The sequence below is a fragment of the Pongo pygmaeus genome, chromosome 2 (assembly GCF_028885625.2).
Source record: "Pongo pygmaeus isolate AG05252 chromosome 2, NHGRI_mPonPyg2-v2.0_pri, whole genome shotgun sequence".
Lineage (NCBI taxonomy): Eukaryota > Metazoa > Chordata > Mammalia > Primates > Hominidae > Pongo > Pongo pygmaeus.
The window spans coordinates 74,870,145-74,894,618 of record NC_085930.1 but is presented as its reverse complement, the minus strand read 5'-3'; the positions used below and the strand labels follow the sequence as shown (position 1 = coordinate 74,894,618).

Sequence of the window (24,474 nt, the reverse complement as noted above, 5' to 3'; positions counted from 1 at the left end):
CTGAATGATAATTACCCTAGGTATGTTTCATACCTAGTCATTTGATCTTGCAAGTGCAGGAGTAAGATCTGCAGGAAGCGTGGGAACATAGCACACGTAAAAGGGACTCGGGACTGAGCTGAGAGCTGGAATTGTGCTACGCAACTATACGATGTGCTACACCACTCACACCCTCTACTTCCCCACCACTCCAATCCTATTCTAGCTATGTTAGTTTGGTGCAAAAGTAACTGCGGTTTTAATAGAAGACTAGAATCTAAGAGACAATGTTATTCTATTCCATGCTGTTCAAATATGGGAACTTTTATTTTCAAAGGGAATGTCTTGTTACCAGAGATGTTCAGTTGAGAGCTGTCTCTCAAGTGGACATACTTGTTTTCAAATATTTTAGGAGTTGCAACATGGAAGAAGACAGACTTGTTCTAAAACACGACCTACAGCTCAAAACAAAGGATTCCTTAATGAGAAACATTTCTGGCTTAATATAATCCTTATATTTGAGACTATGCAAAGATCAGCCGTCCCCAACCTTTTTGACAACAGGGACCAGTCTCGTGGAAAACAGTTTTTCCAAAGATGGAGTGGAGGATGGTTTTGGAATGATTCAAGTGCATTACATTTATCATTAGATTCTCATAAGGAGCACGCAATCTAGATCCCTCACATGTGCAGTTCACAATAGGGTTTGCGCTCCTATAAGAATCTATGCTGCCACTGATCTGATAAGAGGTGGTGCTCAGCTTCACTTGCTCGTTCACCACTCACCACCTGCTGTGCGTCCCGGTTCCTAACAGGCCACAGACTAGTGCTTGTTCGTGGGCCAGGATTTGGGGACGTCTGCCAAGGGTGATCTGAGATGGCCTCCTACTATGTGCTCTGGTAGTGGTTAAAGCCTGAGGAGTCAGACCATGAGACCCTTCAGGTACTCTCCAATAAGTTGTCCCTCACTTTTAAGACTAAATACCTAATGGTAAGATTATTGTCACAGTCCAGTTACAGAATTTAAGAAAATACTACCAAGAACATATCAAGTAGCTCTGAATCTTCAGGAACAGCAAGGGCAACCATTAGTATTGTGCCAAGAATTTCACATTTCTTATAAGAATACTCTAAGGTCAGTAGTTTATTATCTCCATTCTAAAGTAAGGAAACAGAGGCACACAAGGATGGTATAACTTACCCAAGGTCACAGAGTCAGTAAATAGGAAGGAGCTAGGATTTGTATACAGGGAGTCTGACTCTAACCATCATTCATTCAACAAATATTGTGAGTGCCTGATAGGGTTTGGCCATGTCCCACCCAAATCTCATCTTGAATTGTAGTTCCCATAATCCCCATGTGTCGTGGGAGGGATCTGGTGGGAGGTAATTGAATCATGGGGACAGTTACCGCCATGTTTTTCTCATGATGATGAGTTCTCACGAGATCTGATGGTTTTATTAAGAGGGTTTTTCCCCTTTTGCTTGGCACTTCTTCCTGCCATCATGTGAAGAAGAACATGTTTGCTTTCCCTTCTGCCATGATGGTTAAGTTTCCTAAGGCTTGCCTAGCCATGCTGAACTGTGAGTCAAATAAAACCCTTTTCTTTATAAACTACCCAGTCTTGGGTATGTCTTAGCAGCGTGAGACCAGACTAAAACAGTGCCTAACATGTGTCAGGCTATTTTTATACATTTAGGCTATGCCAGCGAATGAAAGAAAAATCAACAAAATTCAATGCCCTGTGGAGCTTATATTTTAGAGAGAAGCAGCTTACTAAGTTATATATTCTTAGAATTACAAAATGACAAAGACCTAACTGAAAGTTTTAGTTTCGCTGACTGACACACTCCTCATTATTAAAATATACTTCACATATCAGAATGGTCACTTTTGTAATACAAAAAAATGTTAAAAAGTATAGTACAAAAGTGTAATTTCATTTGGCACCCATGTCAAGAAAAAGAATCTGAAATAATATATAAATTTCAAGTATAAAGAGAATAAAATGTGGCACACTAGCATGTTAAGGGCAATGCACTGGATCAGGCATTCACTCTGCCACCATGCCCATGAGCAAGCTACAGTTTCAGGTAGCTTCTTTTCAGAGTCAGAAGACCTCTAAAATTCTTTATTTGGAGCATCCTGAGAGATTCAAATATGCATAATACATCCTTAATATTTGGGATGTGTGTTAGTCAATTAGACACACTGAAGAGACATATACCAGAAAAGATTAGCTAGCTAGCTTTTACACAGCAACTGCCAAAATTTAAGACATTTCAACATCCTCAAATTTAAGAGTTCCATTTAGCTTTCTGGCACAACAGGAAAGGCTCCTCTCTTATATCTGGGTAAAATGGATGATAAGTTCTAGCAATTTATAGGCATTCTTTAAATATATCAACACCATGATCGATGTCATAAAATGGTTATACCTCAAGAAAATTTAATACTAGCCAAAAAGTTTAGGCACTTAAAAGTGACCAATGACTGATTCTCCAGCAGAGTAGTATTCACTCTGGGAACAGGATTTACTACTGAAAGCAGGCATAAAAGCCCTTAAAATGAATCTGTTACCTGGAGGTAATCTATCACAGTCCTCCACTTTTAAGCCTCATAACTATGGCTTCAGCTTTGCCTCCCAACAATGTAGAATATTCAAAACATGTGAAACTCCATTTAAGTGAGTCTTTGAAGTGCAATGAAAATGGAAAGAGTAACGTGAAAAGCTAAACATAAATAGTAAATTGCTACCATTGACTTCCTTTATATAGTGACTAAAAGTGGTCACTTATTGTGTTAAATCCTATTACAATCAGCAATGTAAATGACAGAAATAATTTATATAAATAATTAAAAAGTTACCAGTTTTTGTTTCCTTCTTTCATGAACCAAATTCCTACATGGTAATAAAAACTGGAATGGAATGATAAGCTCTTTCCCACTCCTGAGGCTTATACGCTAATGGCAGATACACAAGTGCACATACAAGATGTATGCCTGGGAAATGACCAGTCTTTCTGAGGAAGCACCTGACTATACATAGCCTAAGATTTCAAGACTTTTCTTCTTTATATAAAAATAGTCAATAAATGTTACTGTTCTTATGATTATTATCCTGGAACAAGGTGAAACAGATTCTCAAGTTCACAAGGAAATGTTAATCAATGGTAGTCACTGAAAAGCTTGACAAAAGAGCAGTGAGGGGCTTACCAGCCCTATTTTTATTTACACAAATTATAAAGTGCCAACATTTACAACAATATGATGATGGCACACAAGCAGACCAAAAGAGAAGAAAAGTAAAATAAACATGAATTTGGTCTGTGACAATGGTGGGATCTCAAATCAATGGGGGAAAATATGGACTATTCAAAAAGTGGTAGTAGGACAATAGGGAGCCATCTGGAAAAAAGTAAAGTGGAATTTATATCAGAATCAACTGCACGAGGATCAGAGCTTTCCATGGAAAAGTAATGAAACCACAGTAAGTATACAAAGAAAACATGAGACATTCCTTTGCATGGGAACATCATTTTTGGCTATGATTTAGAATACAGAAGCATTAAAAATTAAACTATATAGGAACAACAACAAAAAAAACAGTTCTGTATGACAGAGCACACCAAAAACAAAGTTAAAAGACAAAAGACAAACTAGGAAAAATGTTTGGAACTCATTAATTACAGAGACTATAAAGCTTACAAGGAACTCCAAGAAATCAACAAGCCGTAGAAAAATGGGCAAATACTTTATAGAAAGGAAACACAAACTGCTCTTACAACAAAATGCTTACCCTTGCTCTCAGAGAAATTCAAATTGAACCTTCAATGTAATATATTTCACTTATCAGATCAGCAAACATCAGGTTTGATACTACATTGCCTGTGAGGCCATGATGAAACAATAATAAAAATAAGTACAAACACCTTAAGTATTTTGAAAATAACTCGCCTCCCGTGTTCCAGTGATTCTCCTGCCTCAGCCTCCCAAGTAGCTGGGATTACAGGCGCCCGCCACCATGCCCGGCTAATTTTTGTATATTTAGTAGAGACGGGGTTTCACCATTTTGGCCAGGCTGGTCTTGAACTCCTCACCTTGTGATCCACCCGCCTTCGCCTCCCAAAGTGCTGGGATTACAGGCGTGAGCCACTGCGCCTGGCCTCAAAATTATTTTTAAAACTGACAGAATTATAAATGCATTTACCCTGTAAGCTAATAACCTCACTCTTTAAAAGTTATAAATATTTATCTATATAAAAGGTCATTTGTACATGTTATTTAGTACAAATCTATCATCAGTATGGGATTGGTTATACAGTGTATCCATACAAAAGAATTCCAAGCAGCTTTAAGAATGAGCAATGCTCTATAAACTAATACAAAAGAATCTCCTATAAGACACACTGTTAAGAAAAAGGTATGTATCCTTCTGTATAAGAAAAATAAGAACATTTGTATCTAGATAAAATTAGGAGGAGATTTAAACACTAATCTGGGAGATTATGTGTGAGGCCCCTGCCCTTCCAAATTCATGCTCAGTTCCTCCCTGCTCTACGCAATAAACAGGAACAACCATGGCTAAGTTCAACAGAGGCCAGAAAGATGAGCACTCATTACTTTCTTGGTATCTATTTGTTTCCCATTTGACTTATCTTTACATTTCATACTCAACTCTTTTCTGATTAACATAGTAAGCCTTGATATATGAATAAGCAAATGGTCTGGGCAAGCAGGGAATATACTTAGAAACATTTAAGTCATACTCCAAACAGGTTTAAACAAAATTTCCTTTTTTTTGAGGAGGAGGATTTTTACTATAGGGGGATTGTCAAATCCCCCTACATAAACCAGTGAATAGAGAAAGGCACTGTGATGGGAAAAGAAGTAAACAGTTTCAGAGCTCGAATTCCAGAACAAGAAAGGTCTCCAGATGGAGTGGGTTTTGAAAGTGTTTCCTAATTACACTGGCGTAACTCCTTAATCATGAGAGAGACACGTGCTGAATCTTCTCTAATGCTTCCTTGTCAGAATGGTAGATAACACAGAACACTTCCAGAAGCTTAAATAATTTTATTTCATGTCATTTGGGATGTTTAGGTTTCCATGGCAAATACTGTGTGCAGTTTCAAGGTTAACTGAATACATCTCAGGAAGACTACAATCCTGGATACTTTAAGTTCCTTTCCTGCAGGAAAAGTGTGTGACAACCTTATTAGCTTGAGTTAGCTTAGTTATGTAAGCATCTCCCAACTCTGACCATTTTAACTACTACTCAGACACGGAGAGAGAACACACATATGCAGTACTTCAGATTATGGTGGGATGGACAAGTCAGATACAAGCAAGCTCTATGAAGAGAGGAATGAATTGAACCTTATATCTGTCTAAAGACAAGTGCTGTTACATAATCCAGTCCCCATGGTAAGCTAGTGTCCCACTAAAGGTGCAGCATGCCAAACCACTCAGATGGTCCCACTGCATATGGAGGTCCTACCAAAGATATCTGCCATCCCCTTTCCCTGTTAGATTCCTTTTTGATGCACACAGAATGGCTCTAAGTGGTCTCTCTAAAGCAGAACAGAGTTTGTAGGTCACTTGGAATCCAAAATAGATCAGCTAGCGGTTTCTCTTGGCCTAGTGATCTAGATTCCAAATTTCAGAACCTAAGAAACTCTACCAACGTTTAAACAAGGGAACCCTGTAGATAACCTGACATTTGTATCACCTAAAACCTTTTAGGCCTTCTCATTCCTTAGCATCTTCTCTTTAGCCCTTGGCAACTCTGAATATGAAAATAACCAAGGGCTAATTAAGACAAGAGGAAAAGTTCAGAGGATCTGAACCCAGGCAAATACGTGCTTCTTTGGTCTTCCCAGCTCTATCTTTTCTTGTCTTAGTAAGCCAGTGGCAACCCAGTTGCATGGGCCAAATTCGGAATGTAATGTAAACAAGATGCTTTAACTATAGAACAGGAAGAATTTAAGTAGTAACTCACATAAAAAATAAATTTAAAAAGCAGTCTTACTTGCTTAGCCCAAGTTCAGGTTTAAGACTGCAGGATCCTACAGGCAGGTCACAGAACTAGCTGTACAGAGCACTTGAGTCAGGAATTAACTACCAGTGCTCTCACCCTATACTTAGAACTTTGCAAAGAAGAGTTAATTTAGGATTTTTAATGGTTAAGAATTTTTAACCCATCTTGGTGTGGAAGAACTATTTTATATACCCAAATACTTAATATAGGCATACTGTGATTCACAGATACTTTTAAAAAAAAAAAAATTGAAGATTTCTGGCAACCCTGTTTCAAGCAACTCTATCAAGCCATTTTTCCAATAGCATGTGCTAACTACCTGTCTGTGCCATATTTTGGTAATTCTCACAGTATTTCACACTTTTTCATTGTTATATCTGTTATGATGATTTGTGATTAGTGAACTTTGATGTTATTACTGTAACTGTTTTGGGGCACCACAAACTGCACCCATTTAAGACAGTAAACTTAACAAATGTGTTCTGATTGCTCCACTGACGAGCCCCTCCATCTCTCTCCCTCTCCTTAGGCTTCCCTACTTCTTTGAGACACAACAATGGCTAATTAATAACTCTACAATGGCTTCTAAGTGTTCAAGTGAAAAGAAGAGTAGTCACACATCTCTCACTTTAAATCAAAAGCTAAAAATGATAAAGCTTAGTTAGAAAGGCATGTCAAAGCTGAAAGAGGCCGAAGGCTAGGCCTCCTGGGGCAAACAGCAAAGCTGTGAATATGAAATGCTACTCTGGTGAAAGCCAAAAAGCCTATTACTGATATGGAGAAAGTTTTAACGGTCTGGATAGAAGATCAAACCAGCCACAAATTTCTGTTGAGCCAAAGCCTAATCCAGAGAAAGTCCCTAAGTCTCCTTTCAGGGGCTAATAGCTGGTGACTTTAAGTTAAAGCCAATGCTCACTGGCCATTCCAAAAATCCTAGGGCCCTTAAGAATGATGCTAAATCTACTCTGCCTGTGCTCTGTAAATGGAACAAAGTCTGGATGACAGAACATCTGTTTAGAGAATGGTTTACTGAGTATTTTAAGCCTGCTGTTGAGACCTACCACTCAGAAAAGACTCTTTATAAATATTACTGCTCGTTGACAATGTACATGGTCACCCAGAAGTTTTGATGGAGACATATAAGGAGATTAATGCTGTTTTCATGCTTGGTAACAAAATTTTCATTCTGTGACCCATGGATCAAGGAGTAATTTAAACTTTCAAATCTTATCATTTAAGAAATACATTTTTCATAGGCTATAGCTGCCAGATAGTGATTCCTCTGACGGATCTGGAAAAAGTAAATTGAAAACCTTCTGAAAAAGAGTCACCATTCTAAGTGCCATTAAGAATAATCATGATTCATGGGAGGTGGTGAAAATATCAACATTAATAGGAATTTAGAAGAAGTTTACTCCAACCCTCATGGATGACGATTTTGAGGGTTTCAAGCCTTCAGTGAAAGAAGTAACTGCAGATGTGACAAATAAAAAGAGAACTAAAGTTAGAAGTGGAACCCACAGATAGGACTGAATTGCTGTAATCTCATGATCAAACATGGATTAGGAGTTGCTTCTTATGGATGAGCAAATAAAGTGGTTTCTTGAGAAGGAATCTACTGCTGAAGATGTTGTGAATGTTGAAATGACACAAAGAATTCAGAATATTACATAAACTTAGTTGATAAAGCAGCAGCAAGTTCTGACAGGACTGACTCCAATTTTGAAAGTTCTATTGTGGCTTAAATGTTATCAAACAGCGCTGCATGCTAAAGAGGGATCTTTTCTGAAAGGAAGAGTCAATCTGTGGGGCAAACTTTACTGCTGTCTTAAGAAATTGCTGTAGTCACCCCAGCCTTCAGCAACCACTACCCTGGTTAGTCAGCAGCCATCAACAGCAAAACAAGACTATCCACCAGCAAAAAAGATGATGATTCACTGAAGGCTCAGATGATTGTATTTTTTAGCAATAAAGTATTTTTTAATTTAAGGTATGTACACTTTTTTAGATAGAATCTTATTGTACACATGAAAGACTACAGTATTGTGTGAATAAAACTTTTATATGCACTGGGAAACCAAAAAACTCATGAGACTAACTTTATTGTGATACTCGTTTTATTGCAGCAGTTTGAAACTGAACCTGCAATATCTCCGTGGTATGCCTGTACCCCCTGAAAAAAAAACTCTAGTATGAAATACATAACTATGTGAATACTGAGATGACACATAGGCAACAACTTGATGCAGTTACCTTGCCACGTATTTCAGTAGCAAACCAGTGCCAAACATACTTTTAGGCACTAAATGACTTAATATATTCCAGATCTACTCTTTGGGGGCCACATACTGACAGTGATCACTGACATACTTATTTCAACAGTAACATTTAAAATGACTATGGGAGCAAAATTTCCCACAGTTCAGTTAAAAGAAACAAGGGTAAACACGTAAAGTGTCTGTATCTGGTATGGGGAAAAAAGTATTGCACGGTGATATGATCTGGCTGTGTCCCCACTCAAATCTCATCTTGAATTGTAACTCCCACAATTCCCACATCATGGGAGGAACTCAGTGGGAAGTGACTGAATTATGGGGGCAGGTCTTTCCTGTGCTGTTCTTGTGATAGTGAATGAGTCTCAAGAGATCTGATGGTTTTAAAAATGGTAGTTTTCCTGTACAAGTTCTTTTTCCCTGCCACCATCTATGTAAGACGTGACTTGCTCTTCCTTGACTTTCACCTTCTGCCATGATTGTGAGGCCTCTCCAGCCATGTGGAACTATAAGTCCAATAAACCTCTTTTTTTGTAAATTGCTCAGTCTTGGTTATGTCTTTATCGGCAGCGTGAAAATGGACTAATACACACAGCTACACAAAAGCTGCCTGTTAACTAAAGGCAGTATCAATATTATTAAACATTAAAAAATACTAGTTTCGAGGTTGTTTGGGAGTCTTAAAGCAGTCTAATTATATCTTCCTTATTAGAATCTTCCTTAGAAACACTAGTCAAAACACACTGTACCATGAAACAGATCAGTTAACTGAAATAAAGATAAGACCAGGAAGTCTTATAGATACCTGGTTATAACCCTGATGCCCATCAAGTGCCCATTCTGCACAAGTTTTCGCTGAAAACTGGAGGAATTCTACTGCAAGAACAATAAAAGTTTGGTACAGTAACTAGTATATAAGTCCACTTCATTAATTATCCATAATAATTTACATTAAATTAGGATTCTATATTTACATTAAAATATTAAATCCTCACCACTCAACAAAGGGATGATTAATACAGAATTTTTAAGGTTACAATGGAAACTGTCTTTCCATATTAAAAAAAAAAAACTCAAAAAGCCCAATTATTCTAAATTTAGAAACTAGTAATCATTTTCTTTAGGTAGCAATTATAAATATTAACTATACTTAAAATTGCACATCTCACAAATGAGTAGAAACAGGCTCCCTCAATTTTTTTTCCCTACGACAATTATGATTTAGTCAAAGGATATAACACAGGAATTAGTGCCCAAACAAGCAACATTTTTAAACAGCACCTAGTCTCAAGTCAATTTTTGCGATGTCAACTGTATTTCATTGAAACACATAGCACAAGAAACCTTTCTCTCTGGTTTGGAAGAAGGAAAACAGACTCTACTTCTCTACTACTACTCTACCCCAAAAGAATCCTCCCTTCTTTAAGATAATGCATGTTTATGATTCAAGAGCCAAACATCTAATTTGATCACAGTTTAATAAGCATTTCCCATGGAATTAAAAATCATAAGCGATTAATATAGCTGATAAGCATAATAACAAGGATACCTTACAGCTGTGTGACATTTTATTGCTTTTGTAAACTGCTTTTACATAAAATAGCTGCCTGTGCAATTTTTAGAGGATCAAATGTAGCTGGAATATTGCCACACAAGGTGTCTGGGTAATGAATCATGAAAGTTGTGTTTCTTTCTTAAAACGGAAAAAAACAACCTGTCTTCATTTTTTTAAGATGCATAAAAAATTAGTTTCTCACCTTCTGGTATTTCTGCCACCATTTATATGAACATTGGTCTTCCCTTGAGACAGGTTTTGAAGGAAATATCTGGCACTTATTGAGGGATTCTAATTGAACTGCAGACATGGTTGAAGGCAACACACATTCGGGAAGAATTTGCACTTTAGCTTGCTGGATTCTAAAATAAAGAGAACCAAGCATGGTATTCATTTCTAAGACTGACTAACTCAAAACTATAAGTTTCTAAACAGTGATAATTTTAAATACCAAGACTTTCCAAGTTTTATCTTTTAACATATTCATCAAATACTGATGTTAAGATACAGAAACTTTCAGAAAATAATTTTATTTCATAAATCATACCAAAGTTAAAACCAAAGATAACCTACGGTACGGATCTTCAATGTCACTGTGGAATGGAAAGGGAGATCTACACATTTCAGATAAATACAGAGTCTATAAATGAAACAAAGTTTTAAAAAAACCAACATAACAACCAACTACTGCTTGATACTTCTACTTTCTTAAACATTCTTAAGACACCCAAATTCTTCTATCCCCCCACTTCTTATGCTGCTTAACTCTTATATCTATTCTTTCTCATAAGTCATCTAATCTAAGTAGAGAAAGGAAGAGAAAAATCAAGAATGCATTTACATGGATGAATTAAAATAACAGTAGAGAATTACATGCAACCTTTGTGTGCATTCCTTTTCATGTTCTTAAGAGTTTAACTGTACAAAGGATCAAACTATAAATTAGATTTTTTCTTAAAAGTTATTCAAAATGTCACAATAAACAAAATGCTACTTGAGAATATCATAATTGCAAATATCTTATCATGAACTAGTGCAAACAGGAAGGTTGTATCTATGAGCTATCTTCCTGTGAGGCGTTCTATCTCTTAGAGTGTAGCTTCTGAAATGTAGAATATGTAACCATATTCAAATGCTAGTATATAACACTGTCAGACTGACAAAGTCAAATATATTAAAAGTCTCTGCTTTATAGGTTATACTTAAGACTTCTAAAGTAGTCTTTCATAATAACCACTGTTTGACCACAAGATATTATGGATGAAATTCTGACATTTTACTTATTTATTAAAAGGAAAAATAACTTCGTGTGTTAGAAAGTATCTACGTTTAATTTAATGATAATAGTAGATTCACTCTACTAACTTTATTTCCTTCCTGCAAACTCATTAGAAATACTCAGAAAATTTGTCTACATGACTTCGGAAAATGTTAAAAAATTTTACTATATCAAACTATGGTCAAGTGTTCTTATTATCAGAGCTCATTAGAAACAAAATCTCAATTTTCTTCACCTGATTCATGAACACAACTAACTTGTTAATTATATTATGAAGGTAGAAGTATATACCATCCTATAGAAATTTTTAGAAATCTGATTCTTCAAGGTTATAGGTAACTGAATTAAGAATTATGCTTTACCCAACTATTGTATAAGATTTGATTATGATAAAAACAGTAACATTATTGATCCCCTGGCTTACAGATCATGTTAATTAGTCTGCAGTACAAGCTGTCTGAACTGCCTTGAAGGATTAAAGAATGCTCTCCTTTACTTGGTTAAACATGGCCAGGGTCCACTGCTATGCAGTGGCTGGTTCTTCTCCCGGCAGCTGAGTTTTGTTTTTAATATAAGCTAGTTTTTTTTCTTTCCAACTTGTTTATCACAGTTGTTTTGTGATTACAGCAACATAATTTATATAAATGTTATAAAAACCAGTGAAATATGAGTACAACAATAAAATTGCTTCAAGGAACATTAGGTTGAGACACACACTGCTTTCAAATTAGGTACAGATAACTCTAATAGTAGGAAAAAAACCGCACAAATCTGGAAAAATTCTGCACTCAAATTGCCTTGTGACTATCTTTAGAATCCCTCTTTAAAGAAAAACTAGCAGTATAAACTGTGAATAATGTACAATGAAAGTGCCAGAAAGTCTACAGTCATCTCCAATCTGCAGACCTGCTTCAATTGAAAGACCTTGGTCTCTCCAAATGAAAAATGAATGAATTTATAAAGTTAAAACAAAATGTTTAAGCTATATATGTGTAACATTTTGTGATTTCTAGCTTCAACTAACTTTCTGACTAACAATTACTGGTCTCAGTCTAGACACGTAAGAGATCTTCTCTTGTGATGCCAATAGGATATCAATCCCCTCCTCTCTACATGCTAAGAAGTAGGAACTTCTGAAGAGTCCTATGTCAATGAGACCTGTTTTTATTAAAAAAAAATTTCTATGTGTTCAGAAGATGCCCACCCCCCTCCGCCCTCCCCCCTCTCACACACATGACTTTGGTGGTTGTATACTTTTTTTCTTTTTTTGAGATGGAATCTCACTCTGTTGGCAAAGCTGGAGTGCAGTGGTATAATCTCTGCTCAGTGCAACCTCTACCTCCCAGGTTCAAATGATTCTCATGCCTCAGCCTCCCGAGTAGCTGGAATTACAGGCATATGCCACCATGCCCAGCTAATTTCTTGTATTTTTAGCAGCGATGTGGCTTCACCATGTTGGCCAGGCTGGTCTTGAACTCCTGGCCTTAAATGATTCGCACACCTTGGCCTTCCAGAGTGCTGAGATTACAGGTATGAGTCACCACACCTGGCCTCTGTAGTGTACTTTTAATAAATGAAGTGTCATTTAGGTAAAAGACAAATGGATATTTTTATTTTTTAATTTTTATTTTTCTATATGCTTATTTCTCTAAGAAAAACAAATGAATATTAAATATTTTACTGGAGACAGGGAAGCTGGCTTGAGTTTCAAATGTGTTATAGAGAAATTCTGGTATAATGGGAGTACCAGTTTGGAAGTCACGGGACCTAGAATCAATCAGGTCTGTCGCTTATTTGCTGTTTATGCAAATTACTTAACCTCTCTAGTACTTGGCATTCTGATATAGAAAAAGAGGAGACTGAACTAAATCATCTCCAGAATTTCTTTCATTTCACCATTTCCAGCGAAGGTGGTTACAGGGCCAGAGAAGTAGTGGAGCCAAGAGAAATCTCATTCCACAGAGGCCTTTTAAATGAAGACAGACATACCCTTATGAGAGGCCTTAATAATGGGTCTACAGAATACTACAGAGAATGTGCCCTTTCCAAGTCTTGTCCACCTGTATCAGTTTGATATTAATCTTTTTTTTCCTTTGAGATGGAGTTTTCCTCTTGTTGCCCAGGCTGGAGTGCAGTGGTGTGATCTTGGCTCACCGCAACCTCTGCCTCCTGGGTTCAAGCGATTCTCCTGCCTCAGCCTCCCAAGTAGCTGGGATTACAGTCACGCGCCACCACGCCCGGCTAACTTTGTATTTTTAGTAGAGATGGGGTTTCTCCATGTTGGTCAGGCTGATCTTGAACTCCTGAGCTCAGGTGATCGTCCTGCCTTGGCCTTCCAAAATGCTGGGATTACAGGCATGAGCCACTGTGCGCGGCCTGATGTTAATCTTTACTAGAGTCAAAAATCCATTCCTTGTCTTGTTTTCAGAGTTAACGGTATACTGCCATCTTGTGTTCAATAGTTTTTCCACAATCAAAAGTCACTAATGTCAAGACAGTCTGAGAAATATACTTTTCCCCAAGTCAATTTTCCTTTATGATTTCTATAATAGTATTCACAAATAATCAAAATTATATGAAAATAAGAAGTACTTTAAAAATGGAACTGTTAGCAAAATCCACAGTAACAAAACAGTTTGCTAATTATCATAATGCAGACCAACCCCCCCACCCAGGAGATCATTCTTTCATTCATTTATATAAAATTTATGGTCCTAAATGTAAAACATAAATAAGTCTTGGTCATTGTTCTCAAGCAGCTTATCTATTGAGGGAGACGGACATATCCTGTCAGGACAGTGCAATGTGGTAAGGCTATCAAAGTTTGCACAATGAATGTTCTGGGGAAGTACCTGGGGAGAACTAAACACCGTAAGAGCTCTGGCAATCCCATCTCACATTCCTCTATGCTCTCTTTAGCTCCAAGGAGCTGCCTAACATGTCAATATTTTCATAATTCAAAAATATATAGGAACGCCCACCATGTGAACAGACAAAACGTTCCTGCCCTCATGCTGCTCACATTGTTTTTTTAGTCTTAATCCCCCACCCTGCCCAAAAAAACCCCAAAATACTCAGAACTTGCCTGTGTTCAGAAGATACTACCTGGGCAACACAGAGGTCTGATGAGATTTTCAACTGTGCGTATAAATTGGAAACCAATTCACTAGTACTTGCATTGTGTACCAGGACTGTGTATCTGTAAGACCTCACAGGTGATGTGCCACAGTTGAGAAGCACTCCCTTAAGAGATAATATCCAGTGATCAAAGCAAATGCTTTACTTTGTTTCCTTTTTAAAAGAGGATAAAATAAGATAAACTGGACTTTTTTGTGTCTGTTTTAATGTGTATCCCTTGAATTTGTGCAAAACCCAGCCATGAGAGCTATGTCAAAATGAATAACTGCTAAAACAGTACACTCTGGGAATTTCTAAATGTCACAAGGCACACAGACTACAAGTATTTACTGATCACTTATTATGTAAATAGCATTTCTGGGTGATACAAAATTCACACTGGAGATGGACACTAAATATAAATGGCTTTTATAGCTCAGCTGGAGCAGTTGGCAGATGTAACCAGTGTGGCTTTCAAACATCATAGCAATGCTACAAAAACCACAGCTGTCCTGGTGAGCACACAAACAGTTCACAAGCCTCTGGTCTCCCTATCCTCTTATGCTCCGAGAGGCCTTCAATCCTAAAGAAGCCAAATCCCAAACAGCACTTCCCTTTGAATTTACATGACTGTTCTCAAACCTGGAGAGACATTAGAATCACCTGAAAATCATTTTTAAAAGATGCTGCAGCCTCATCACTCTCTGGAGATGGGAGATGAGGTTGGAACTCAAGCTTCTATAGTTTTAAAAGCTTCCCAGGTGATTCTGATGCATAGCAAGGTTGGAAACCACTGGGCTATACCTTAGAAGGGAAAGAGAACAACTAGTTAAAAGTTACAAAATATGAAGGGTCAGTAGAATAGAAAAAGTACAAGAAAACTATTTCATTAGGAAACATTCAAAGGGCGTTAAGGTATATGTTATTTCTTACCCATCTGACTGTGTTCTTAGCTCAAGGACTTTGAACCTTTGTCTTCCAATTGCTTTCACTTTCACTATCTCAATTCCAAAATCCTGTTCTTCTCGATAGGCATATATCTCTGCTGTTGTTCCAAACTGTGCTTCCCTTTCCTGTATATTGCTTCCAAGAAAATTTTAAAAGGAATTTTGAACATTTGAGTTTTAAATATATGCAAAGTAGGCAAAGCAATACATATGGGTAAACAATTTATAGAATCAACTCTTACTACAAAGCTAGTATAATTTTATTTATTTATTTGTTTGAGATGGAGACTCGCTGCGTTGCCCAGACTAGAGTGCAGTGGCATGATCTCGGCTTGCTGCAGCCTCTGCCTCCCAGGTTCAAGTGATTCTCCTGCCCCAGCTGCCTGAGTAGCTGGGATTACAGGCACATACCACAACGCCTGGCTAATTTTTGTATTTTTAGTAGAGATGGGGTTTCACCATGTTGGTCAGGCTGGTCTCAAACTCCCGACCTCAGGTGATCCGCCTCGGCCTCCCAAAGTGCTGGGAGTATAGGCGTGAGCTACTGTGCCCGGCCAATTTTATTTAGTTTTAAATCACATGGGGGATATAGGAGAAGGACTCAGGAAGTACTATCAGAGAACTTTAGGAAAATAATAGATTTCTAGTCACTGAAAATAATTTAGAACTTACAGGGGTTTAAACTCATTTCCCAAACCAAACATTCTTTCACTCTGTCAAATGACTTATCATTTCTGCTGCTTACTGGCAGCACTGTACTGGGGTGGGAGCTTCCTGTACGTATTTCCTGCCTCTACCGCAGATTTCCTTTATTTGCCACGGGATACTTAAAATTCAGCTTCAATTTAAAGTGGTACAACCTATGAATTTTGAGAGAGAGGGAAAGAAAAGACCACTCTTTTGGAAAAGTAATCCTTTATGTTAAAAAAGCACTACTTCTCTTTAATAAAGACAGTTACTGAAACTAAGATTCCAGAAATGTTTTTCATCAAATATAAATGATTAAAAAATTTTCAAATACCAGAAAGTTAAATTGTGTATGAAGGTGAAGAGCAGAGTTAGATGGTAATGAAATGAACAAAAATACTCCAACTTGCACTATCAAACTTCTACTTAACCAAATTCCTAACCTCACATTCTTACCCAACCTCTCCTGTACAGGCAAAATAACAGCCTGCTTTGGCTTCAACAGTGACCACTGCAATTACCCATGAGAGGAAATGTATTAAGCAAATGGACTCTAATATTTTACCTGTATGCAAGAACAGCAAAGGTTCTATCTTTCTGAATTAAATTCCGCACCATACTGACTTCTTGAGGGTGAAAAAGCTGAAGAGGTAATGTCTGTCCGGGAATCAGGATCATCATCACCTGTGGCAGAACTGGAATCACCTGACAGCTGTCGTCATCGTGCAAAGTCCTGCCATGAAATTCTTCCATATCAGCGCCTAGGTACTATATAAGAACATATATAGGTACAGTGTCATGATCGATATGTAGTAAAAATGTAAGCTCAACAGACTAAAGAGCAAATCACATTAAAAGAAATACAGGCTGGACACAGTGGCTCACACCTGTAATCCCTCTCTTTAGGAGGCCGAGGTAGGCAGATCACCTGAGGTCAGGAGTTCAGGACCAACCTGGCCAACATGGTGAAACTCTGTTGCTACTAAAAATACAAAAATTAGCCGGGTGCGGTGGTGGACGCCTGTAATCCCAGCTAATCGGGAGGCTGAGGCAGGGGAATCACTTGAACCTGGAAGGTGGAGGCTGCAGTGAGCCGAGATTGTGCCACTGCACTCACTCGAGCTTGGGCGACAGAGCAACACTGTCTCAAAAAAAAAAAGAAAAAAAAATACAAATGGGGTTACAAACACTTAATAAATGTGGTATATAAGCATCCCATGTGAAAATATAATTTTTAATCTAACTTTAACTCTTAGAAGAATTTCTAATCTTTTATGAAGAATATCTCACAACCACAGAAATTCAAGAATTTTTTTAGTACAAAATATTTTATTTTTACCAAGAAATATCTCTATGTCCAAATATCACAAACAGCAAGTATAAAATGTTAGTATGTTCAATAACACTCTAGTACCTAGAAGTACAGAAAAGTATTTAATAGCTCAATTACTAGAAAGACTATAAAGAGCAACAATTCCTCAAACAATTCTACCACAACATAGTATTAAGCTTCTTAAAAATTACAGTTAAATGTTTATCTACTGGCAAATAGCCCATGTCCTCATCCACAATTTCTGATATCTAGTAATACAAATATCAGTCACTTGTTTTTATGAACTTCTATTTACATTTAAATGTATATCTATTATATTAGATCTGTCACTAAATTACATACTGTATGTGATGTCGGCAGACTGGTGTCAAAATTTATGATGTTTGGTTTTTTGGCTTCTTTACTATCCTGGTCTTCAACTTCCATTTCATCTTCTTCCTCACTCTCTGCTGTAAGAGTAGAATATTGTAAGAAAAAAAAGATGAATGAAAACCTTTCAAACACACAATTCCTTCTTCAAAAAAGGGGTACTTCTAAAACCACATGCATTTGGTAAACTCTAAAGTACTAGGAAGAGGTAGCCAGAGGGCTGGGGTCTATTCTGGGCTCTGTCAGTAGCTATGTTTTTTTTTTTTTTTAAGTCAACTGTGAATTTTAGAATAGTTTAACATTTATAGAGAAGTGCAAAGATAGTACAGAATGCTCCCGTGTGTCACACATCCTTTTCCCCTATAGTTAATTTATATTAGTATGGTTCATTTGCCACAATGAAGGAATCAGTCTTGGTACATTACTCTAACTAAACTTCGTATTTTATTTGGATCCCCTTAGTTTTTATCTAATCTTTTTGTGTTCCAGGATCCCACATTACATTTAGTTATCATGTCTCCCTACCCTCCTCTGGGCTAGGGTGGTTTCCAGACTTTGCTTGTTTCTGAGTTTTGAGGAGTACTGGTCAGGTATTTTGTAGAGTATCCCTCAACTGGGTTTTGTTTGATGTAATTCCCATGATTAGACTGAGGATATGTGTTTTAGGGAGGAAGGCCACAGAAGTGAAGGGTTGTTATTCTTTTCCTTTTTAGAAATGGGGTCTGTCGCCAATGTGCTGTTTTTATTACATATCAAGCCTGTATATTATGAACTATTCCTGCTGTTAACCTTGATCACCTGGCTAAAGCATTATGTGTCAGGTTTTTCCACTGTAAAGCTCCTTTCCCCCTCCTTTTCACATTGTACCATTTGGAAGCAAATCACTAAGTGTAGCCTCCACTTCAGGAGTGATGAGTTATGCTCCACTCCCTTGAAGGGGAAATATCTATATAAGTTATTTAAAATTCTTCTATATGGGAGATTTTTCTCTTCTCCCTCACCAGTAACTAATTTTAACAACTCAGACAACTCATTCTGCCCAATTAAATTTTAGTTTCCTCATCTACAAAATGATAGGCTTGAACAAGTCAACCTCTAACGTTCTCTCAAACTCTCAACTTCAAAGAGCTCCTACATAAGTAAGAAAAGAAACAAAGCAGGCAAGATCTGTTAATTAAAACTGAGAGAAAGATAACCTAGCAGGAAGAATTTCACAGCATTTCTCTAGTGACAACATTTCCCTGGCTGTCGCTACATTATTTTAAAATGAAGGCCAGGTGTGGTGCCTCACACCTGTAATCCCAGCACTTTGGGAGGACGAGGCAGGCAGATCACTTGAGGTCAGGAGTTCAAGACCAGCCTGGCCAACATGTTGAAACCCCATCTCTACTAAAAACACAAAAATTAGCCGGGTGTGGTAGCAGGTGCCTGTAATCCCAGCTACTGGAGAGGCTGAGACACGAGAATCGCTTGAACCCAGGAGGCGGAGGTTGCAGTAAGCTGAGATTGTGCTACTGCACTCCAGCCTGGGCGACACAGCAAGACTCCATCTCAAAAGAAAGAAACAAAGAAAATTTTGCAATCATTTTCATGCTATTTTGCTTAATTTTAAATTTAAAAATAAAGTTGGCATGAAGCATAAAACATTTTAAAAGAATGTCTTAGAAAACCAGATGTTACCAATGACAGCAAAGAAAATTAGAAAACGCTACACAATACATATGCTATTCTACTAACTGTGAGTCTGTCCTTTTCATACAAACTATGAGTAAATTTCCTATCCTAGACCAGTGATTCTCAACCACAGGTGATTTTGCCCCTCAGGGGATATTGGTTGTAATAACTAAGGGAGTCCGACTGGCATCTAGTGGGTAGAGGCCAGGGATGCAGCTAAATATCCTACAATGCACAAGGCAATGCCACCCAAAGAATTCTCCAGCCCAAAAGTCAAGTGCTGAGGTTGGGAAGCCCCGGCCTAGACTAACAATAAAGAATTACTGAATCTCGTTTCTCACCTCCCAGTTCATGTATTTTTAAATGCCCCAAATAAACTTCTAAATCGATAAAATGTCATTACGAAATAATCATTTTTTTTCCTTTGCATATCATTATTTAAGTCAAACCACCTCTAGCCAGGCCACTGACAGAAAATAAAAATGTTTTTCAATATGGTAACTGCCTTGGACTTTCTATTTATTGTTACAACTTCCTAGATATAAAACTTTGTCAAAAACAGAATTACTTCAACTTATATGTAAACAGTCAATGGTCTAACACTTCATACACATTTTCCTTGGAACATGTAACTTTCACCAAGAGATAAAAAAGAGCTATCTAAATGGATGAGAAAAATATTCTGCATCAAATTATTTGTATTTCCAACTCTAACAGCATGGCTATCACTTGGCATGCAGCACGACCCACTTTATTGCTCTACTACAGAAAATTTAAAAGATAAACTATTAGCTCAAAGGCTGGAATTAATATTGTTAAAAATTTACATTTTAACTGTTCTGACTCCTAGTCTCTAAATAATTTCTTTAGTAACTTTTTTTTTCATAAATACGGCTAAAAACCACTTTTCCCTAGTCAGTTATGTCTATTAATGTTTAATTTGCCTAGGATAAATTATTTACATCTCAAATATAAAGCTTTTTGTTGGAACTTAGAGGGTTTACTCTTCAGAACAACTCGTACTACATGGAATTATGTAAAGTCTAATGTTTCTCTACAAATAAAATTTATGTAATTTGGAAAGGCATTATTGCTATATCTACACCATCTCTGGGCCCTCTCCCGATGTTTTTCTGAAAAACAAAAAACAAAACAAAACAAAAACAAACAAAAAAACACGCTGACTGTTCAGAGCTTTCAGTGAAGTCTGATGACTCATCTCATGCAGAGGCACCATGTGAATGCCGACAGAAGATCAGTATCCTCCCTCTTCTATTTACCATTCTCCCTGAAACACCGGATTTGGCACAGAGAGTAGGGCTAATGTCTCTGAAAAAACAGCTCAGCTTTCCATCAAAGGCTGGCACACTTACCCTTGTGTCAATTCAGCTAGAATGGCTTCAAGAACAACCAGTGACTATGGTTTATTTTTATAGAAAAGTTCTCTCCTATATGGTGGGCATGCACTCAGTCTCTTCCTCTTTTAATCCACGCTGCTACCAGTGGACAAATTAATCTTCCAAGCATAGATTTCCTTAGGCAATTACCTGAAACCCAAAACTGTTTCTTGGCAATCCACAGGAAAAACCCCAAACCCACTGGCAAGAGATGCCAGTTTCCCAGCAACTTAGATCCAATCTACCTCCTAGGCCTTATATCCCACAACCATATCCTAAATATGTGCTTTTGGATGTCTCCTGATCTACCTTGAAAGGTTTTTCCCCAATCCTCTGACCCTTAAACAACCTCTGCCTCTGAAGAGCCACAATAGCATTCATTTATCTGGCCCTAAATCAACCGCCTCTGCAGTTGATTTATGTTTAGTTATATTCTCAGCAGCCCGGCCTAGACAGTAAACCTCAATTATCAGATTGTGTATTATCTCTCGTTTCATCTCCACAACACCTAACATACTTGTCACATAACGAAGGGACTCAAATAATACTTTCAAGTTTGGATGATAACGCCTTTTGGAAAGCATCTCTTGAAAGGCATTCCACGAAAAGTTTATACAATATTCCATGTCTTTTTTTTTTTCTGTTCAGTACTTCAACACAAGGCCAAAGTCTAAACATTTCACACAACATACAGGAAAAAGAAAAACTAAGTATCTCTGATTAAGCATAATCGTACATGCCTGAGAAAGACCAATAGTAAGAAAAACAAAATAGAGAAGTGGTTTAGAGCTATAATGACAGACACATCCGGATTGGAATCCTGACTCTACTGTGTAACCTTGGGCAAGTCATTGAACTAATCTGCAAATCCAATACTCGCTTATCAAGTCGGAAACTGAAAACTGATGTGGGAAGGATTAAAAGGCGAAATGCATGCAAAGCGTTAACTGCAAGGCTCGTAACATGGTAAGTGCTTAGTACATGTTAGCTGTCACTCTTATTAAAAGGAAGGAGACCAGCAAAAGTAACAGCTGTGAATCTGACCCGGTCCTCTAGTTTCTGATTCCTAGGAGCCAAACTCAGGACACAGGGAGGATGGAGAGAATGGGTTTCCTGTTCTTAGAGCAAATGCCCCCCCGACACCCTGGCTCAGGGCTCGGGGCAACAGAGCAGCGAAGAAAGCGCCGCGACTCCATCGCCGGCCGAGGGCCGACGTGAAGCAGCTTTGCGGTGCGGCCCTGCTGGGCTGGCTCGCCAGTCTTGGCGCCCCCACGCCCGCCTCCCAGGCCCAGCTACACCGCTTGCGGCTCCGGGCCTCGCCCCACTCCCGACTACAGGGAACTACTACGGGTGGTTACCAGGCAGGAGCGGCAGGTGGTTGCCCATGTTGTGCGCAGCGTCCTGCTGATCTCCTTCGCCGGCCATGTCTGTTTACCCGCAAAGGAAGCTGGGACAGGGCGGTGCCGAAGACTCCGAGGGAGGGTCCGTGTCGCGCCGCTGCCGTGCACCGGGGCCACAGCGCCCCCTGGCGGCCCCAGAGGAGCAGACGGCGACGGGTACCCAAGCCTGGAAGTGATGCCCTAGGCGGGAGGGACAATTACAGGCCTGCGCTCTGTCCCGGGGACAGAACGCCGTCCCCTGCCATCCACGGCTGAGTGCCCGGCGTACACGCTGCCGAGCCCTCACCTTGTTCCAGCCCTTAGCATGACTTATTTAATCTTGATATTTTGCATATGGAGAAACTGAGGCTGAGAGCCTTTAGTCTCCACCTTGTTTTTAAACGAAGGGGGCAGGGAGCAAATAGAAACCTGTTCATGCAGCATTAGTTTCAATTCTTAAAATAAGAAGCATATATGTGAAGGCTGGGGAAATCCATCAGTTATTCCGAGGGTGGTTGAATTATTGCTGATTTTCTTCAGTAGTTTCAATAGATGTACATACAACTTCAATAACTTCAGTAGTTTCCATATATGTACATTACATTCCAAAATTAACAAGTATTAATCAGAAACATACTTGAAATGATTATTGCACAGAATGGAAAACGCCTTATAATTGGTAAATAAAATTGTCTGAATATAAACTAGCCTACTCATGACTTCAGCTATGTAAAAACAAGTCACTATGTGGCAAAAAAGAAATAAAGACTATGTAAAAAATGAAGATAATTCTGTTATAATGGTGGAGTTGTGACTGGTAAGATATTTGTTTTGGAGGGTGGACAAAAGTTTTCGTAGTGTATTTCAGTATCATTTTTTCAGCGAGGAAGGAAAACTGAGAAGTCCTTAAATGAAATACAACATCTAAACATGGTAGTGGTGGTGGTGGGCGGAGGCTGAGAGGAAGCAGCAGCATTGCTCAACAGAAAAGTCATGGATCTGAGATTTGAAAAAATGATTTCAGAAAATTTGCCTTCCTGATAAGTTACAAGCGGAAAACTCCCTTGTGACAGAGGCTTGTGAATCATTCCTGTGTCATTTTGCCTCCTGTCTCCGAATCAGTCTGTGGTCTTGTTCAAATCACTTATGGCCGCAGGCCTCAATTCGCCCATTTGCAAAATAAGAACGAACCAAATAGTGTCGCCTATTTATTCCAGTTAATAATGTCTGCAATATTAATCATAGCATCACCTTTTACGATTAGGTTAATAACAATTACATATACTACGTAATGATTTAACGGAGTTAAAGTGATCACTCTAGTCAATTGAAGGATGATTCTATGCCAGAATGGCAGCACAGAACGATGAAGGAATGGCCAGTGTATTGGTGTGCGTGTGTGTGTGCACACGTGAAAGAGAGAAGGCAAGCAAGCAGGGAGCATGCACTAAGTAATATGTGTGTGTGTTTGATGCTGTAGCATTATCAGTCTCACTACAGTTTGTACAATTTCAATAACCTGTGCTTACCTGCAGCAGAATTTTCTTTACACAAGCATCTAGCTTCTAAACAAGTAACCTCTGACTTTCCAGTCATTCTCCCCAGAGGTGATACCAGAATTGTCTGAACCCTGGGTCAATCAAGAATTCTCCGGACAAGAAAGCACAGCTGCAAGCCTGGTGGAGTCCACAGATGTGGCTGGAGAAGCACTGGCTCTTTCTCTGTTCTTTTGTGCATTGCTACAGATCACCAGAGCTCACATCTGTGAATCTTTTACTCCCCCATTCTCCTCCTCTCCTCCCGTCTTCACATTCACCACCTGCTCCCTCCTTCATTTTCTCTCTCCAGAGTCTACCCAGTCATCCACAGCTACACCTTTCAGTAAGGATAACAGATGATCATTGAACAAAAATATCTAAGCAAGCAGGTTTCTTGGATTAAGCACTGGTTATTAAAACCAAAAGGAAAACATGATCATTTACCATTTATGTTTAATTTGGTAACTTTATCCTGAAAGAAGATATCATACTGAATTGTTCCTAACATTTCCTCTTGCTTGCACGCAGTATCAATGGATAAGGAGCTCTGCAAACCAGAGGGAAAAGAAATATATATGTTCATAGATCACTGTCTTACAGCTCAAGAATTAACTTTAATAGTACAGAATTAAGGGTGGTAGAAGACGGGAGAAAACGTAAATGAAAAAGACCATCGCTCTGTCAATTTCTGGCTTCTACACAATATTAGCAGCAAGGGATACATATACTGGGAGAAGACATTTCTGTATGCCTTTATTTTGTATTTTCTCTCTCTCTCTCTCTCTCTCCATATATATATTATATATATAACATATATATATAAAATATATATATAATTTTTTTTTCTCGAGACAGGGTCTTGCTCTGTCCCAGGCTGTAGTACAGTGGTGCAATCTTGGCTCACTG

The 24,474-nt window shown here is 38.3% G+C and overlaps 2 protein-coding genes across 5 annotated transcripts in view; one reads left to right on the top strand and one right to left on the bottom strand.

Annotated features, from left to right (window-relative positions):
- The window catches only part of TRNT1 (tRNA nucleotidyl transferase 1), a 37,903-nt gene extending 29,072 nt beyond the window's left edge, over positions 1-8,831 (top strand). For all 3 annotated transcript variants that reach the window (XR_008501411.2, XM_054480113.2, XM_063661822.1), the window contains one exon: positions 6,550-8,831. The gene's annotated coding sequence lies outside the window, so the exon portion shown is untranslated. The remainder of the gene's footprint in view (positions 1-6,549) is intronic.
- Positions 1-22,116, bottom strand: part of CRBN (cereblon) — a 29,507-nt gene extending 7,391 nt beyond the window's left edge. Inside the window, exons 1-5 of one of the 2 annotated variants that reach the window (XM_054480109.2) lie at positions 22,010-22,116; positions 17,554-17,660; positions 16,444-16,646; positions 15,178-15,327; positions 10,051-10,210 (exon numbers count right to left, since the gene is read on the bottom strand). In XM_054480109.2, the coding sequence (XP_054336084.1) occupies positions 10,051-10,210; positions 15,178-15,327; positions 16,444-16,646; positions 17,554-17,660; positions 22,010-22,076 (687 nt within the window). In that variant the 5' untranslated portion in view covers positions 22,077-22,116. The remainder of the gene's footprint in view (positions 1-10,050; positions 10,211-15,177; positions 15,328-16,443; positions 16,647-17,553; positions 17,661-22,009) is intronic. The other variant, XM_054480110.2, reaches the window with a different exon arrangement.
- Between the last annotated feature and the right edge of the window lie 2,358 nt (positions 22,117-24,474).